At 40.0% G+C, this 19,678-nt stretch overlaps 1 protein-coding gene across 2 annotated transcripts in view; it reads right to left on the bottom strand.

Moving 5' to 3' along the window:
* Nucleotides 1-14,834, bottom strand: part of LOC136677651 (protein phosphatase 3 catalytic subunit alpha-like) — a 58,703-nt gene extending 43,869 nt beyond the window's left edge. For both annotated transcript variants that reach the window (XM_066655239.1, XM_066655240.1), the window contains exon 1: nt 14,021-14,834. In XM_066655239.1, coding sequence (XP_066511336.1) covers nt 14,021-14,075 — 55 coding nt within the window. In that variant the 5' untranslated portion in view covers nt 14,076-14,834. The remainder of the gene's footprint in view (nt 1-14,020) is intronic.
* Between the last annotated feature and the right edge of the window lie 4,844 nt (nt 14,835-19,678).

Below are 19,678 nucleotides of genomic sequence, written 5' to 3'. Positions count from 1 at the left end.
GTCTCCAGGGGTCTACTTTCATCAGGTTAAATTTGGAGTTGATACGTCCTACTGATTTGAAGTTATTGAAGCTGGAGCAGACAGTGGACAGATGGCCTCTCCAAGTGTCTCTTTACACCCCAAGCTCTCCATAAGGAAAATTATTATTTTTACTGCAAAAATACAGTGTATATATCTTGTCTAGACCTAATGTCAACATCTTAGTGTTTTTCTTTACTTTCTATAAGAAACTCGTCTCCTGTCCCTCACCAAACAGTAGCAACCCTTAGTTATGGTGTGATTTATTCTGATGTACTGAGTTTATTATTGATGTTTACACTTGTTTCTCACAGAGTACAGTGTTCATTTAAATGACTGACGTGTTAAAAGGCGAGAGCTGCACTCTGATTGGCTGTAAAGCAAGTCAACCTCCCCCACATCCCCTGCTGCATTTAAATGTCCTCAGTGGGGGAAATGTTATTAGTAAAAGACATCTATACTTTGAAACATGTTTATTGACTTGATTATTGTTTGTGGAGCTTGTGGCTGCCAAATAGAACCGTTTGAGTCTCTTGTGGTGTCTGGGTCTGTTAGGCGCTGAAAACCTATGCGCTCTGCTGCGTGTTTGTCCCGCCTCCTTGGATGTGCATCGCCATAACTCTGCCCCTGATTGGTCTACAGACTTGATTGGCATGGCGTTGCAAAGCTGTGAGCCCAAGGCAGTGTGACATAAGTCCACAGGGATCATATTTTGTTTATTTTTTTATATTGTGTACTATTTATTGGGGATTTTTTTTTTCGGTCAGTACTCTTGACAAACATGAGGATTACTCACGAACGGTTTGACGGAGAGACTCAAATTTAGTCTCATTTTGAAGGGGACTATTTAAGGTAAACGCTGCTGTGTTAACTTTGTGTGTGAGCCGCTTGTGGGCTCTTCAGGCTTCGAGAAGCAGCGGTTTTGTCATCGATGAGGAAGAAACGTGAAGTTTGGATTATCTTGTTTATTTTGGCTTTAATTCCTTAGACCTACATTTTAGTGTATATCCTCATGATCCTGAGAGTCTGACTGTTCGATTGGTGTATGATATGTACACACTGACTCAAATATGACGCCATGAAAAATCTGAAAATCTGTACGGTCACTAATATATTTTCATAACAGTTTCCAATAACAGCAATAATACTTATTTATCAGTGGGATTATATATAAAATGATTAAATCAATTAAAATGATTTTAAGCTTTAATTTGGTACATTGACTGTCGACTTTGGACTTGTAGTACCTGAGATATACTGACGGATATAACACTAAGTGATTTTATTTTTATAGGCGCCGCCGACCAATGAGCGAAATAAGAGGTTAAATAACGCTGGGTTTCTAGGTTACAACTATCATCTCAGTCATTTATGATGCAGATTATTGAGTGTAGGTTACAAAGAGCAGCCAGTAACAAATAGTGAGAGCTGAAGAAGAGAAAATAATCCATACCATTTTCTCAGATGAGACGGCATGCAGCTACAAAGTGGAGGCTTGTACTCGTGTACTTGTGCTCAATCATGTCTGCCTGTAAGATGACAAAATGGACGCAAGGGGCGCTCTAACAGCCAAAATGATGGAGCTGCTCACAGCATTGCCTCTGTGCATTGTGTATATCGGCCTCTTGTGCGAATATATTGGCCGATGCCGATTATATAAAAAATGCCAAAAATCGGCCCGATTAATCAGCCGGCCGATATATCGGCCGATCACTAGTCTGAACTCATGAATGACAAATCTATGCTTGTTGTCTCAAAAAACAACAACAGGCAAATACACAAAACACAAAAGATGTTTAACTTTGCTTCTGCTGTTGTGGTTTCCAAAGCCTGTGGTTCCCACTAGAGACAGTCTTTTGAAGAATTTAAAATGCTCCTTTGATTGGTGCTGAAAAGAGGAAGAGAAAAAAAAAAAAAGAGCTGGGTGGAGCAGCAAAGAATGAAACATCTATGCCAGTCTGTCTAAACTCATTTTTGCAGCTAAGCCATATTCGGGTTAAAAAAAAAAATACCACCAAATACCACATGATGAGTAAACAATGCTCAACGTTACCGCTGCCACATGGTTTCCAAGACCAGCAGATTCCATTAGAGACAATGTTTTGTGATGTCACTAGGTACATATCAAGGGGGAGCCTTTGCAATGAAAAACCTACCAGGTATCGGAGCCCGAAAAGCAAGTAGAGGCAGATAGAGTAGTGTAAAGTATGTACCATGTAGTGGAAAAGCACAAATTATGAGACTGTGCCAGGACCAAGCCTGATTAGCAGCATAACTTAAAACAGGGTCAAATGTCAGGGCTAAACCTGACACTTCCACTGTTACCCCATTTGCCTCTGTAAGACCTTGTGGATTGGTGTATGCATTTGTGTGTGTGTGTTAGTGCCATTGCCTGTTGCTCAGAATATGTTCATGAACCTACGAGACTCCCACCAAGATTTGTTATAAACAACATGACAAATCCAACTAACCCAGAGCTGGCACCACACCTCCAAAAAGGGGTGGAGCCAAATGTTTTGGTTCTGAAAACAAACTGAAACACTTAGTAAGACTTGGCTAAAGCATGCAAGGAAAACAGCAACAAGCTCTTCTTTTTTTCCATTTGTGAAAAGACAAACAACATAATTCTATATACATATATATGTATATACACAAGTCCCCCTCAAATACTGACAGGGTAAGATGTAAAAAACAATCATTTTCGGTCTCCCTGATATGTGCTGCTCCACAATCTTTTGTTGCACATCATTGCTGTATTCTCTGCTCTTTCTCATACTGATAGATGACTGAAAGAACTTGGCCTGTGTGTTACGTCATTTATTCAGCAGTGAAATCAGAAGCTACTGCTGACCATTAAAATGTTCCTAATAGTTTGTTTAATAAATTGCTCCCAGTATTTATACAAATGATTGCCCTACGAGGACAATTCTGCCCTGCTACCTATGTACAGGTCTATTAGTGCCAACAGGTCAGTGGTCTGACCTAAAACTGTAGAAGTGCTCGGTCAAATGCCTACACACCTCTGGTTGCTCCAAAGGCCTGCAGAGAACCCAAATGACCCCATTTGTTTGGTGTCTTCTTGGTTTCAGAACTAAGGCTCTGATGATATTGCTGCCACAATGTAATGCAAGCTATAAGCAATTAACTATCAACTATATGGCTGACATCTGACATCTGTGGTATCTGGTGCCTACTTTTTAAAACAGACATAAGTACACTGCACATGACTGCACATGAAATTGTATCAACAGCCACCTTGAGGCCATAATTTTCTGTCCATATATTTGTTCAAAGGTCAGAAAGCATATAAGCAACTTCATCTGATCCTACTAAATGTAAATTAGTATATTTTGCATAGTGATAATTGATTAACATGAACTTATATTACTTTATACCAACATTAGCCTTGTGTCTGCATATCAAAACTTTTAGACGTAGTGATTGCTAGTAGGTTAGTGCCTTATTGTAAACTTGGGGTTAAATTACGTCAGAAAGTACTGAAGCATGTTTTCGAGAATCCAAGAGAAGCAAACTTTTGGATGATTTACACTGACAGGTTGTAAAATATCTGGGGTGTAAGCATCCATTACATCCTCAAAGCATCAAAACACACACATCACAGCACTGCTCTCCCCCATGTAAATAGCGATGTTCAGAATGCTCCTTTTCAGCACCTGTCCCTTTAATTGCAAGTGCCCAAGAGTTAAAAGTGACCCACTCTGATTTGTGAGGTTGGATTGTGGCCATGTTTGAAAGAGTTACTACATGCGTGAGTACTCAGGACAGATGGCAAGAAGCTCCATACCTGAATGATGAAATAAACACATGAAATCTTATCTGACTTCGCATAGTCAGATTTTTTTAGCGATCCAAATGAAAGCAGATTTGAAACCACCTACTAACGCTGCTTCAATCAAATTAGAAAAATACTAGGGAGTCTGCATACAGTCAAGATTCAGGTGCAATATCTTACCTTTATATTTAGTTGCAATATCTAATGCTATACAATAACTGAACACCCTGGACATATTGATTGCCAGCAGCTTGTGAGTACAAGTCCCAGAGGGCCCTGAACATGTTCTGAAAGATGTGCTGCAGTAAGCTGACGTTCACGAGGGAGGTGGGGGGTCTCGTCATCACAGCGGGAGATGTACAAGACCGGGCGTTTGACAGCTCTCCCCTCGATCCGTCAGCTGTCTGGAGCGTGATAGGAATGTCGAGGCAATTGCCGCAGAGCACCAAACAAGTCTGAGCTGTCTGCCTCCTCAGTTGTACCCACCTACAGCAAGCAGAATCAATGTTCTGAATCTTGAAATCAATAAGCTCTGTGTGTTTTTGTGTGTGTATGTTTGTGTGGGGGCAAAACCTGTGCTTTCAGTGTAATACACTATAACCCATCTGCATTTTGTTTGAAGATCAATCAAATAAGCTTATGCATTTTCATAGATCCATACTTACACTAATTACAGCAGAGGGGACAATGTGCACTTCTAAATCTCCTAATAAATACACAACATACAGCAGCTGGAAGGAGACAATGGTTTTTAGAACATATGCAATATTTAACTTACCACTGTATTCATTGAGGGTGGCGCAGCAGGTAGTGTCGCAGTCACACAGCTCCAGGGGCCTGGAGGTTGTGGGTTTGATTCCTGCTCCAGGTGACTGTCTGTGAGGAGTTGGTGTGTTCTCCCCGTGTCCGCGTGGGTTTCCTCCGGTTGCTCTGGTTTCCTCCCACAGTCCAAAAACACATGTTGGAGCACCTGGAGGAAACCCATGTGGACACTGGGAGAACACAGCACACTCCTCACAGTCACCCGGAACAGGGCACAAACCCTGGAGCTGTGTGACAATGACACTACCTGTTGTGCCACCATGCCACCCGTTGATGGAATCATTTTCCTTAAAATGCAGAAAATTCCTGCGTTACCAGGAATTTAACAGTAGTCAAACAGCTAAGCTGAGTATTCATTTTAGTATGTAAGTAGAGGCAGGTTTATTTTTCTGCATCTGCTTATCTGCAAACAAGTGCAGACAACACATGCAAGCTTTTTTATACAAGTGTCAGATGACGCACATAATTAAACCTCAGTGATTCCTAAAGTGGGGGGCGTGCCCCTATTACAGGGTGGAGGGTGTAGCAAGGACAATGAAGGAGGCATGTTTCAGCACTGCAAGCATTGCGTGTCAAAGTAGTGGGCAGAGGCGTAGCCAAACTGAAACAAGCCCCACCCAGTCAGCCACAGCGTATTCCCTGTGTGCAAATTCAGGTGCATGGACACACTCTTCATCCTTCAAAATTAAAACTGGAAATGCTCCATCTGTGTGTTTTATGCGGAAGTGGTCTGTGCGGGATGCATTGGCAAGCACAGCAGGATGGCCAGAACTCAACATCATTTACAACGTGTATCATCTATCACTACGATCTGAACCTGCTGTAAACTGTGTATAAACCAGGACACTGCCCTGACTTTATATGTTTAATCCATATCTCTGTCGCTGAACTTAGCCACATCAATTTGACCTGAGCAAACCCCTGACCTTTGGTAACCATAACATACACAGGTCTTTTCTGCCAATGTCTCTCTTCCCTGTGTCACAATATTTCATGGATAGTCAAAGAACCATTAAGCAAGTGAGCTGATCCTATTCCAGTGAGGAGCTACATATCTAAAAATGCTGGTAATGGCTTGGAAATGCATCTGCATAAAACTTAGTACAAGTCCATCAAAACTGAACAGAAGCCCACCAAACAACATAATAATTATCAGGGCCAGTAAAGTGGAATCATTCTGTGATGATTTTATATTCAGTGTTGAGTTTTCAGGTTTTTATATAGAACCCTGAATGCTTGAAGAACATTTTGCACGATAAAAGAGCTTTTTGAATCATTGGTTCTTCCGATTTTGAAGAAGAATGTGCTATAGATAGATCAATATAGCACCTTTTAGAAAAGGGATCTATATGGCATCAAAAACTGCTCTTTTATTGTTACAAGCTTGACATCTGAACAATAAAGAAAACATTTTGGTGCTGTATAGAACCCTTTTCTTAAAGGTGCTACATAGACCCATGTATAGCACAATCTCCATGAATCAGAAGAACACTTTCATGATGCAAAGAACTAGGGATGCATAAATACCATTTTCTTCCCAACCGAGTATGAGTACGAGTATGTGTATTTTTGAAGAAAAACCCACCTTGTTCGAGGATACTCAAAACATTGCAGCATACTCACTGCTCTCGGGTTCTCCCTGTAGTCTGTTTTGCTTGGGTTGCCTTCACTGATTGTGAAATAATTCTAAATTGCTGATATTTTGAGTTGTCTGCTCATTAGCACAGCAAAGCACACTAGGCACAAGGTATCGGATGTTGGTACTGGTGCCTCATTTGCAATTACGGTATTCATGCATCTCTACAAATAACCCTATAATCATGCAAATATTCTTCACATGTTCAGGGTTCTATAAAGAACCATTTACTTTCCTAAAGAACACTTTTAGAACCATCATTTTTACGTGTGCAAACAAGTGGATACATTTTATCACCATGAGGAATTAATGCATTGAAATGTATTAATAAATGCCTAGAATCAGCCATGACCAGTTTGAAGATCCTGGCTTTAACGGCATATACATACACAAAATAGAAAATCATGAAACAAAATAGAACTCGTTGAAGCAGCTGCATCTGAACCTAACGTCACCATGCTCAATGCCAAGAGCAGGCTAGAGGTATATAAAATCTGTCTTTGTTAGGCTGAGGAGCAGTGGAAGTGCATTCTTTAGAGTGATGGATTTCCATTCAAAACATATGGAATGAGTTACATTTTCCAAAATCCAATATCACCATGTGGAATTAAATCCATTGAAATCTATCTAAAAATGCCTTCCCTTGTAATTCATGAACTCCCAACTTTAAGGCACGCATTCCTGAAATAGGTCTTCAATAAATTCTCCAAGTACTAAGCTCTGGAATAGTGGAACTGTGTTCTCTGAAGTGACGGAGCCACATCCAAAAAATAATCCAACATCAGGACCTGAGCTCACTCATGTTTTCATGGATGAACACCTCAAAATACACAATGCAGTGTTTGAAAATGTAAGCTAAAGCCTTCCCAGAATAGCAGAGGCTGTTACAGCACCAAAGACGGAACAAACTTCAGAAGAAATCTTGAATTTTTTGGCAATATAGTAGTTCCAACCACTAGATTTAAGTGATCACATGTTTCCCGAAACATCTGAAAAGCATAGGCAGGTGGGTTAAATTAGAGTGTGAACTAACTTTAAAACAATCTGAACAGATCATCAAGGGCAACAACCTAAAATATCAGATAGGAATTTCCAAGTGTTTTTAAAATGATATTCTTTAAATTCCCAGCATTCCAAAGACTGGTGACTGCCAAAGCATTCCCATGTGAATCTCACCCTTAAAGTCTGACCAGCCAAAGTCTAAATTTGGTTTCAGAAGCTGGATCCAAGGGCATGTCCTCAGGTCAGCCTCAGTGCATACAGAACGCCTAATCTCAAAACAAAAGGTATCAGAAGGGAAGACATCCATAATACAGGAGAACCTGCTAATTAATAGTCAGATTCAGTGTTTTATGATGAGATAATTCCTGGTTCTGGATCAACCCAAACTTTAATTGTGCACAGCTGTTCTTATGAAGCATTCTTTCTGTGACTAACGATGGAAACAATGCAAGTTTCACAACAGTTTATGACTAGATTCGGTATTCTGACATGAGACTGTTTGGGAGAGGATCAAACCCATAAACGCAAAAGTCAACTTGAATCAGTGTGGTTAATATGTCTCTTTGTTTAACAGATATGGCAAATATCAACAGCCCAGAGAGAAACAAACTGCCAAGTTCCATCCATAAAACCAGAATTGTATAAATACATCGCAATGGAAGCGTGTCTACACCCAGAGAATTAGCAGTTACACTATGCCCAAAACACAGTCCACTCAGTGAGGATAAAAATGTTGAACTGTGCAGACTTATGAATAATCTCCATAGAAAATCATGAAACAAAATATAACTCTTTGAAGCAGCTGCATCTGAACCTAACGTCACCATGCTCAATGCCAAGAGCAGGCTAGAGGTATATAAAAGCTGTCATTATTAGGCTGAGGAGCAGTGGAAGTGCATTCTTTAGAGTGATGGAGTTCCATTCAAAACATGGAATGAGTTACAATGGCTGTTGTAAACCATTGCTAATCATTCAACATCAGAACCTGACCCGAGTGAAGTTCTCATAGCTCATACTAATTTTATACACACATATACATATAGTGGGCACACTATTTTGGACAGAGAGATGATGGTCAAAAATTCTAAATGACAACAAGGTTCCAATATTAACATACTTCTGAGTCACAGCCACAACCACTGTAATCCTAGAAAAGGAACTATGAATGTCTACTTGCTTCCTCACACACCAACAGCTTAGTAAGTTATCCAAGTACCATCCTGAGGGCACTGGTGCAGGGGGATGATCCTCATGAAGCCACTGTGTTAAGTTCTACTTTCATTTTATTTATGGAAGTCAAGGAAACTGCACATACACAGACAGGCATGTCAATCCGAGAGGGAAGTGGAAGCCTGTCCCCAACAGGAGATAAGCAATGGTCACCTATTATACACAACTTCATTACCCTACCATAAGGACAAGCAACTATGCTCTGACAACTGTGACCGCAAAAATAAACAGTAAGCACTCCTGGGTCCCTGAGGCAGGCTAGGAAAAGGGACGGTAAGCTGTGTATGAGCTCTAAGAAGAGATTAGGCAAAGCCTCTATTAGCCAGGGATTCCAGGTCCAGAGACTGTTTATTTAAGGACCTCGCACCACTGTGAACAAGTTCCTGACCCTGAGTTTCACAAGAAGAGACGGAGGACCAGGCCAAGGCAAGTGGAGTAATGCCAGGCAACTGTTGCCGCCTCCGTCAACATTTCCGGTTCACCGTGGTTCTGCCATATGGTTGAAAAACAGCCAAAAGCTCAAGTTAGACTGACAACATACTGTCAGACTAACCCACAACAGGAGAACATACAGATCAGGAAAGCCTTGATTGAAAAAGACAACAGAGCAGGACTCTGAAAAACAAGCTCAGTTCAAAACTTTTTGGTTACACATTAACAGCACTGGTTTTGCTTTGCATGCTTTAAAATTTTTATCCTGTTGACCATTTCCAGTCAAAGCCGGGTCATTTGAAAGGCAAATTTAAGTGTGGTCTATTATGAGTACATTTACTACTAGTTGGGTCACTTCATCCTTCTCAGGAGGCCTGTTTTTTTGAAAATCTATTATTAGTAACACGTGAACCTGGGTTGGAATAGACCTAACAGAAGTAGGGCCGAAGTTAGTGAGCAACACACACAATTGCTTTTTTACCATTGAATAGATTTCAAAATTCTTTGACTTGGATGCTACATTATTTAATGTAAGTAAAGGTCGTTAACTGAATTAGCCTGACCACTTTGATGATTTGACGAATCTGTTTAAAAAACTGGAATTTGACCAAAGCTCAACCTCAAAACTGTTGAGAAATAATATCCCAGGTATCTGTATATTCACATTCAAATTATAGAATGATGTGACATTTAGAGGTTTAACACTTCAGCAGTCTGAAATCACTCTGATCAAGCAGATCATTCAGAAAAGAATTTCATAAACCCAAATGTCTTAAATATTTAAAGCCCCTGGGAACCCATTTTGACATTTTGTGATTATTTTGTGTAATTCCAAACTTGGGTGTTATGTGAAACATTCAGCAAAATTTAAATAAAAAACACAAAACAGAAATATGATCAATCTCTTCTTAAAAATGACCAATATGCTCCTCAGAGCTCTCTGAGAACGATGTGGGCGTGGTCCAAAACTAATGACAGTACATGACTCACTGCTATCACTGCAGAATAGAATGCTGTTTACGCTACCATGGCAACACAGCCTCAAGAGAGAATTTGCGGGGTTTTTATTCTGAACTGCGGTTGTCATTTTACACAAGATAACGTTACAGATAAATGGCACAGACTGGTAGAATTGGCATTATACAGCCGTTCATGTATGAACCTACTGACATCTTTTTCTTTTTTGTACCTTTGGCGTGGTTTCATGTGATTATTTATATTATTATAAATATGTTAATATAATTGTATGAACTGGATACCTTCTAGAGTGTTTCCAAATTGGTGCTTTCTACCACTGTTACTCTGCTGGACTGCTGACCGAGCGTGGCTTTTATCCTGGCTGTTACTTTGCTGTACACGCCGGTTCATTGTGGCCACTTTCTCCGCTGTTCCGAGTGTGGCTTTTATCCTCACTAGGGTTAGAGTTAAGGTCTACTTTGCTGTAAATGCCAGTCCAGTGTGGCTGATATCTACACTGATACGCCGTTAAACACACCGACTGAGTGTTGGTGCTATCTTTGTAGTACTCAGACTTAAATCATTCAGGTTCATTCTGTATTGTTTTGTGTTCTGTTTGCTCTGTTTATGTCTTTCACTCCCATACCCCATAGCTTGGTGAATAGCTGGGTAGCTAGCTTGTTTACTAATAGCTCCTAAGCTTTAGCTAACCAGTCTCTTCGACCCAGAGAGGAGGTGTGGCTATGGTAGCCTTGTGATTGGTCAGGGTAATAGTGACATAAGCATTACCCACTTTTAGGCCTGTCCCGTCTAGACTGAGCGGAAAAGCATTACTGGTCATTTTTAAGGAGAGATTTATCATATTTCTGTTTTGTGATTTTTTTTTATTTAAACTTTGCTAAACTTCTCACATTCTCACCCAAGTTTAGCATTGCACAAAAAAAACACATTTCAAAATGGGTTCCCAGGGGCTTTAATGAATGCTTCCACCTAAAAGGCCAGGTGAGCTGGAAACCAAAGGTAATATTCAGTGAGCAGGAGCAAAAAGCTTACATCAACATAAACCCCATTATAAACACTGGTGACCTTACACAATTCTATTTAATCTTACATCTTACACATTCTACTCCCCAAATATCAGTCCTATGGAAAACATGACAGCAAGCATGAGTGGGTGCACCTTAAAAGTTGCTGCTTTCACTAATTATTAGGGGTGTCCAAAAATGTTTATACATTCACAGTACATTCAAATAATCACAGGAGCTTTCATGACTGTCTCAACATCAGTCAGGAATGCTACATCTGAGCAGAAACTGAACTCAGCAGAGCTGGGAATTTCTGGCAGGGGCAGTACCAGCAGTAAATTTGTCTCACTTTTTCTAAAACAAGTCTGAATAGGTCTCTTCCCTGAGCAGTACCCACTGTTCCAAAAAGCTCTTCCAACTTAGGAACCAGAACGGAACATGATTTGCCTCCAAACTCATCTTTCCCTCACCTCTCCCTGTCTCCCTGACACATTTAATTATTTGGTCCTCATTCCCAAAGCATGCACACTTGCAAAACCAGAGAGTGAAACGGTCCAGAAAGTCAGAGGAGCCCAGAGAACGCGTCTCCTGGGACAGAGGCTGGATCCGAGCGGTTCTGCATCGCGGGCTTCCAGCATTAATGAGGTCTGAGTGTCCTGGTGAATCAGAGAGCTGCTAACCATCTCGTGGGACCACTACTGGCAGAATGCGGAAACCAGTCCCTTCCCCTGCATCTGTACAACCCTTATGGAAATCTCTGTGTGATATGATATTTAAATGCTATTCCCTGAAGATGTAAGCCATTTTATGGAGGTAAAAAGCTTGATTACTTTCAGATAACAGGGTTAAGCTTAATAATATTCTTGGTCAATATATCAGTTGTATTCCATGTAATTGATAATAAACTCTGCAAGACACCAACTTAAGTTGTCAACACGTCAGACGTGAAATGATTTGTTTTCTAAAAACTTATTAGGATCTAGGCGATAACCATGAGTCAAACAACACCTCGGTCACCTGTTTTTAAAGCACTAATTTCAGATTTTTACGTTTAGGATTCTCTAGAAAGGTGCATTTCACACTAAACCACTGTCCACTCCTCCATTTCCACGTAAACCACCCAGAGCTATAAAGATTTTTTGAAAAGAGTTGTCCTTTGACGCAAAACAGACATAAAAAATATCAACATGGCTGATGCAGGGCAGGTGAGGTCAAGGTAAAATAGAGGCAAACTTGAGGGTTTTTTTTTCTTGTTCAATTACCAGTAGCACAATTCCTTTTGACTCTGCAGAGATGCAGCAGAAGCAGAAAATATATCCTCTCTCTGCTGATTCTGAGTCAAGAATCACTCACACTGAAGCCCCAACCAAACACATTAGGCAACTGTCAACTTCTCCAAGTGTGACACGCCGTGACTGTGACAGAGCGGAAGTTTTCACAAATAGTGTTCCTCAAGCCAAAATACAGGACACTTTACTAGCAATACCTTTATGATATGCTCAAAATTTTTCAAGAATTCCTCATCTAAGATAAAGGTATCCACCACATAAACAACAGTGAAGTACACCGTCAGAAAATGTGTTGCTGTGGTGGTATCCTCCAAGGTACATTGTCAGTGCCTTTAGTTAGGGAACATAATTGTACCATACTTTATAGTATTTGTAGATTTTTAAGTGTCATATTACCCATTACATCCCCAGGGCTTATGTTCTTTTATTTTACACAGTTCTTATACTGAAAGATTACAAATGTTCACCTCTTAATTAAGTATACCTTTAGGTAACACAACTGGACTGTTTGTTCATTTAAGAACAGCAATGCACCTGTACCCTAACTTTTTATCTATTATGGTAATGATGTTGTACGATTTGTTCTGGCACTACAACTCGTACAAGTGGCAAAGGATGGGGTGGGGTGTTACCCCCCTCTAGCCAGGGTCTGGCATTAAGCATGGTGACCGTAAGCTCATTTGAAACTGAAGCAGAGCATTTTATTCTATTAGAATGGCTTTTGTCTATTGGAGCTTACACAAATTGTGCATATAGCTACACCAATATCTTCAATGGGTGCGCCTAAAAGTGAATTCCTCAGCAAATAAAAGAGGTGCATGCAAACATTTGGACATTTGTAAAAATTGAGAAGAAATAAGGTGGTTCACTAATGACAGTGGGGAAAAAGATACATCAGCTTTAGGTGACAAATCACCATCACAATAGTCATCTAAATTACAGATTAAAAACTTTTTGTCATTAAAAGAATATATTTTAAAAATTGCCAAAGGTAGGGTCTTGTCATTTGTTAAAAACCAATATCTTTATCACATCATTTCTAAGCAAAGGTGGTCCTTTGGGTTTTAAAAATGGTTCTGGGAGCTGCATTTAAAGCAGAGAATGTGTTTTATAAAGTACACAAATGAACACGTATCCATGATGGAACTCAGAACCATTTTAATATATTCTTTAAACAACCAAATACAAGTGGATCTGCATGATATGTATTCTAATACATGAGAGAGTTGAGAGAGTTCTACACAAGTGTTCTATGGCTTTTAACAGACTCTTATACTGAATATAGGAGACTTTTAAAGGTTCTTTAAAGTACCAAATATATGTGGTTTTCTGTCATAGACAAGACCAAATAATCAACCACTGATGTATTCAAATGGTTTTTGTGTTGTCATGTTTATGCACTATCAACAACAGGTGTTAATAGTACTAAGAATTCTAACTAGAACCCTAGAACAAAATGTCTTCAAAAGAACCATAAACAGAAGCTCTCTATTATAGCAGTTTTGTAAATTAATATTCGTAACTGTTAACGTTCCTTGAAAAAATCCATAAAAAAATCCCCACCAAACCCATTCTGGGTTCTGCATTCAATATTTCTACTTGTTCTCTAAAGAACCACACATACTGGTGAAATGTTTTAAATAAATAAATAAATAAATAAATATACCAAGCTCTTGAGATTCTCCTGAGGTAATGAGGTGTCCTTGCTCTACCATAAAATCACTGTCATTGATAAAGTACCAATGAAGAAGCACTTTTAAATAATTTTATAAACTCATAAATGACGGTTGAAAATTTACTCCAAATACAAACTTACTTTTAACGATACGTTCAGTAGTTGACAGTTTTTCTTTCGGTTCTTTGGTCGTCATCTTGGCTGTGACCAAATGTTAAGTTCTTTCAGTAAAAAAAAGAGAGAAATATGTTCAAGAAATCAAATGTGACTATGTTTTTCCGTTTTGTTAGTGTAAAGTCCGTTGGTGGAAAGTAGCCAGTCCGTCCGTTTTCGTCTGAAATGAGTGGAAATTGATTTCTGTCCAAAATTAAAAAGTTAATGTTCAGTCAAGAATTTTAGTCGATAAAGCGGCAAAATCCAGAAAGCGAGTAACGGAGCATCTTAACCTCCGCACCTAATTAGCTAGCAAACGAAAACTAGCTTTGCCTTCAGGGACGGTGCCTTAAACCGTTGGTTTTCAACGTCAGGTAAAAAAGACTCCAAAAAATGTGATAACAGTTAATAGATAAAAAAAGAAAAAAGACAGGTTTCTGCTCCCTCACAGATCTCAGGGAGTTGTAGACAGTGTTTTGTCTTCCTCCAGATTTCTTTGGACAGTAACTACGGAGCAAAAACGACGAGATGATTAGGCTTCGCTGCGGAGCCCCTAGTTTTGTTTTGTTTTGGTGGGTTTTTGTTGTTCTTGTTTTTAATGTTAATCCGATTTCCCACTGTTTTTTGAGATACTCTCTCAAATTGTTTACTGTTTTTCTAGCTCCAGAGTCCACTCCAGCCGCAGTGAAATGACCATTTCTCCGTCCCCGGCTCTGTTCTCGGACATATGTCCTGTGTGAGAGAGAGATTTCTGAACCATATGGCATCCACTCCTCCCTCCCTCCTTCCTCACTCCCTCACAGCTATCGCAGATTATACACTAATCTCACACACAGCGTCCCAATTCACGCCCTAGAGCCCTAACTAGTGTGCTAGTAATTCATAGGTTTAATCACGTAATAAAGATCCAAATATTAGGTTTTCTCATAATAATGAGATCCGGTCCTTATTAATATGAGATGCTAATTATGAGGTACTTGGTCATAATTACAATAATTAACATGTTCATGTGATATTAAACATTTATTATAATTCTCTGAAACTTAACTATTAAGACTTACTAAATATATAAGATTGGATTCCCAGAAATGGACTAATTTTTAACCAAACTGTGAGGCTAGAAATGCCTTTGAGTTTAGATTTAGGATTATTCTTGGTCTGAGGAAACTAATAGGTCTGAGTCTATGACATATGAAAGGTTGTAACAGAATCAAGCTTTATTGGCCTTAGAATAGGGTTTACAGTAGCTCACAGTGCACATAGATTGAAATATTTTCACAGCAGTACAAAAAATAAAGTGCCAAAAAAGTAACCTACCTGGAATCATTGGGCGCAAGGCGGGAATACACCCTGGAGGGGGCGCCAGTCCTTCACAGGGCAACACACACACACACATTCACTCACACACTCACACCTACGGACACTTTTGAGTCGCCAATCCACCTACCAACGTGTGTTTTTGGACTGTGGGAGGAAACCGGAGCACCCGGAGGAAACCCACGCAGACACAGGGAGAACACACCAACTCCTCACAGACAGTCACCCGGAGCTGTATGACTGCCACACTACCTGCTGCACCACCGTGCCGCCACATTAACAATCAATAATTGAATCAATTTGTATTTATATAGCGGTTTCCACAACAGAAAGTCACCACAAAGCAGCTTTACAGAGATCCGGGTCAAAGACCCCATATGAACAAGTCCAGGGGGAAAGTGGCAATTGATACTGGAGAGCACAACAAATAACAGAACAGTTACTATTAGTGTCTAGTTTTGTTTCATTTTGTTTTATTATTTGTGTGTGCAAAGTTGAACATAAATGTGTCATGCAAGGGAGTGTTTTAGACCAAACTGGCTTTACACCAGTTTTTAACCTTCCCACAGGATCACTGGCTTGTCCTGCTCCCTCATGCATCTTCATAACTCTGGAGCAGCTGCATATGTGCTTAATGTCACCATGCCTGATGGCAAGTGTAGACTACAGTTTTATAAATAAGCCAGCACTGGGCTGTGGAGCACTGCAGCTGTGTTATTTTAACTGATTATAGAAAGCATCAAACTGATGAAATGTAAGAGATGTGCACTTAATTAAAGTATTAAAGTCTGGTTACTAGGGGTGTCAAAATACACATATACGATCTAAGAATCGAATACATCGATACAATCGACGTTATTTTAAATAACATTCTGAGCCGTGTGTTGTAGTTTCTGAGCGCGCTGTAGTTTTATGCGACATCTAGTGGCACGGTGTGTAATAGGAATGCTGTGTTACTATGACGACGACGCGGCCACAACGCCATGCTATTGGTCTGGTTAGCCTGTTGGACAATTAGCTGGATGTGAAATGACTAGCAGAGAAAGCAAGACTGCGCTGAAACTTGTGTTGCTAACCGTCCGGTAAAACACGGAATGCCCGTATTTTGGACGCTAAAAGATGCGTTGCATTTTTAACCGATACGAGACACGTTTTTTTCCGTATTTTTTAGGTCACACCTTTATGGCGACGGTTTGAGACAGAAATATGCAGCTCTCATCCAGAGCGAGGGGCAGCTACTTCACGGCTCCTAAACAAAGAACGCGCTTCTCATTGGTCGTCAGGTTTATGTAGCCGATCAGCAGCCAATGGAGTCACAGTGCCTCCTACAAGGGGTTGTTTTACTGCGGCGCTAAGAGCAGCAAGTCAGTGCTGACAAACTGGAAACTTTAAGCTCAGCTTTTAGATTTTTTTTACCATGTCCCCATTTTTTATATATTTTTATGTTTCTCTGAAATCTGGTACAGTCATCCTTTCCGAATATACTGGTGTGTTTGTATTTGCCTCTTTGACCTCTACATCAAACAATAGAAGGGAAATTAAAATCATCTTCTTTCTCCATGTTTTATCTAAAATGTATCGTATCATGGAGCAAAAATGGCAATATGTACTGTATTGTGAAATTTGTGTATCGCTGCACCCCTATTGTTTACCACTGGGGGGGGGGGGTGTCTATACTCGCTTAATGTATCAATCATCTGCACCTTAATCTCCTAAAGATTGGTGAAGAAAAATTCATAAAGGTCAGATTCTACAATAAATAATGTTGGGAACATCCTAATTATTAGATAAATTCTGAAAAACAAGATGAAATCAAAGGGAAATAAGATTAATATATGCCTCAAAAACAAACAAAAAGTATTTATTGCAGGCTTTCCATGTAGGTTTGTGTGGAGTGGGGGTGGGGCGGTATCATACTGTAATTAAGATCTCTTCAGCAGTCTTAATTAGAAGCTACTTTGTTGACTTGGAGGCTCATAATGTCCTATTCACTGAATAAGCTATTATCTTGTTTTGTAATGTCAAAACATATGGTTTGACTGGTTAACATGTTTTCAACGTAGTTTGCTAATACTTAGTCAGATTTTAGAATAATATATAAATAAATAACTTGTTTGAGCGGAAATTTCTACACAGCCCTGAAGTTCTAGCTAGGGCACTAGTGCGAATTGGGACGCGCCCGAAGCCCCTTACGGACTCCTATAAACATGGCGGAGGCGCAGCTCGCGGCGTGATGACGTGTCGATGACGCGGCGCACGCTTTCACATTTGTGGACCACATGCTCAAATTTTCTTATTTATTTTTTTTTTCTTTTCTCCCATCCCTCTGACAAAATTGACCCACAACACAACGTCATTCATTCAGAAGTTTTTAGGGGAAGGGAGAGACATACAAGACTGTGGTTTCAACTGAAATAGTTTATCTGAGTAATTATTAAACTCTAGTTGCTAATGTTGGAGATAAGATTTGTTTCTGCTACCAAACAAACAAAAAAAACAATTGAATGAAGCTACCTGTTTACACAGGGTTAAATGTCTTATATTGACCCCAAGAAATAAAATGATCAATTAAAAACACTCAATTTATGGATGAAAAGTAACATTTTATACTAAACAAACCAACAGAAATCCTACAAAATTAATATAAGGAGTAGACCAATTGCGACATATTGTGTGTGTGTGTTGGGGTGGGGGGAAGAGAACTCGAGGAGGCCGCTGGTACAGTAGGCACACGTTTTTGTTCTCCGTGTTTACGTATCATAGTAAAACACACCGTTAGCTCAGCTCTGCAATAAAGAGGTGTGTGACTCGCTCTCTGTGTTATGTCTTAAAGTGGACATTAAACACCTTATATTTTATGTGTTTTCTAAATACTTAAATATGTTTGAAAATATTTTGAGAATATTTTACATTTAAAACGATTACATGTAAAATTATAATACAGTGATCCCTCGCTACTTCGCGGTTCATCTTTCGCCGATTCGCTACTTCGCGGGTTTTTTTCAAGGGGGCTTATGGCCGCTATATCACAGACTAGGTGCCTAAAAATATAATTTTCTTATGGTGTGTAAATTAAAAGTATTTATTATTATTATTATTTACATGTATTAGACTAGGCCTGTAAGTGACAAAATATATCATTTACAAGTATTTCTTACGTACATTACATGTATTGCTCATGTCCACATCCGAATGAAATTTACTTATGCTAAATCACAGCTTAGTAATTACTCTATTAAAGAAACTGGTAGGATATCACATGTAGTTCCAGCTGAAAAACATTATAGAATGACTGTTTAATGCAAAGGGTGGGTTGTTAACAGCACAGGGAGAGTTTTAAAAGTCCAACTACTCGTTAAATACATAAAAATATCTTTCCTCTACTTCTCTGAAATTTTTCGCGGGGGATGCGTTCCAAGACCACCCGCGAAAAACTAGGGATCGCTGTACGTTTAAAATGGATTCTGTCTGATAGTGTCGCTCTGGCTCGCCGCCATATTGCCGTTGCGTCAGTGACTACGTCATGAGGTTAGTTAGTTGAAATTAGACGCGGGAGGATAGTCGCGGTTGAGGGAAACGTGCTTGTTGTTTTGGCGATATCATGGCAGAAGACGAGGCTGGAAGGAATTTTGATTAAGTTCTAAGAAACTAGATGGCTATGCCTTCGAACCGCTGAGGAGAAAGGAAAGAGAAACGGTGCAAACCAGTGGCGGATGCTGGTCTTTCAAGGAGGGGAAGCTTAATTTCGGCCTACATCATAAAATGTGTCGGTTTATTTATACGTAAATTCTACCCTCCGTTCCTTTTCAAGAAAAATTATCTGTGACCCTGTCGTACCAACAAGGCGTCTTTTCCAGGGACATGACTAGTGTCCTCTCAATGGCCAGCAGAGCTAGGCTGCTTAAACGGCCTTGGCCCATGTGAAGTGTGTCCGCCTGTGAGTGCTTTGTGACGGTGGAGGGACTCAACAGCACCCGCTGGACAGAAACTGCGATAGAAGTCAGTCTCCAAACACAAGCAGCTACAAAAAACTCCACCAGAAATAGAAGCTCGATTTGTCGCTAGTCGTTTTTAACAAAGAAAATGCCGCTAAGAGAACTTAGAAAGTCTCCGGTTCAACTCAGAACAGAATGAAAATGTAATGCTCCCTCGGATCTTTACACCAAAGGGTCGCTGATTCGCTCATTTCGCTGTCAATCAAAAAGGGATTCAGCGTCAGACAGAGCATCCAATCATCATGCAGAAGCTGAGCGTCCGGGCCAGCTGAGGCCCGCCCACTGCCCCATAGACCCCCAGAGACGCTGAGCGTCCGATGGGCGGGACAAAGCC

The sequence above is a fragment of the Hoplias malabaricus genome, chromosome Y (genome assembly GCF_029633855.1).
Source record: "Hoplias malabaricus isolate fHopMal1 chromosome Y, fHopMal1.hap1, whole genome shotgun sequence".
Taxonomy (NCBI): domain Eukaryota; kingdom Metazoa; phylum Chordata; class Actinopteri; order Characiformes; family Erythrinidae; genus Hoplias; species Hoplias malabaricus.
This window is presented reverse-complemented; position numbering and strand designations above follow the sequence as displayed.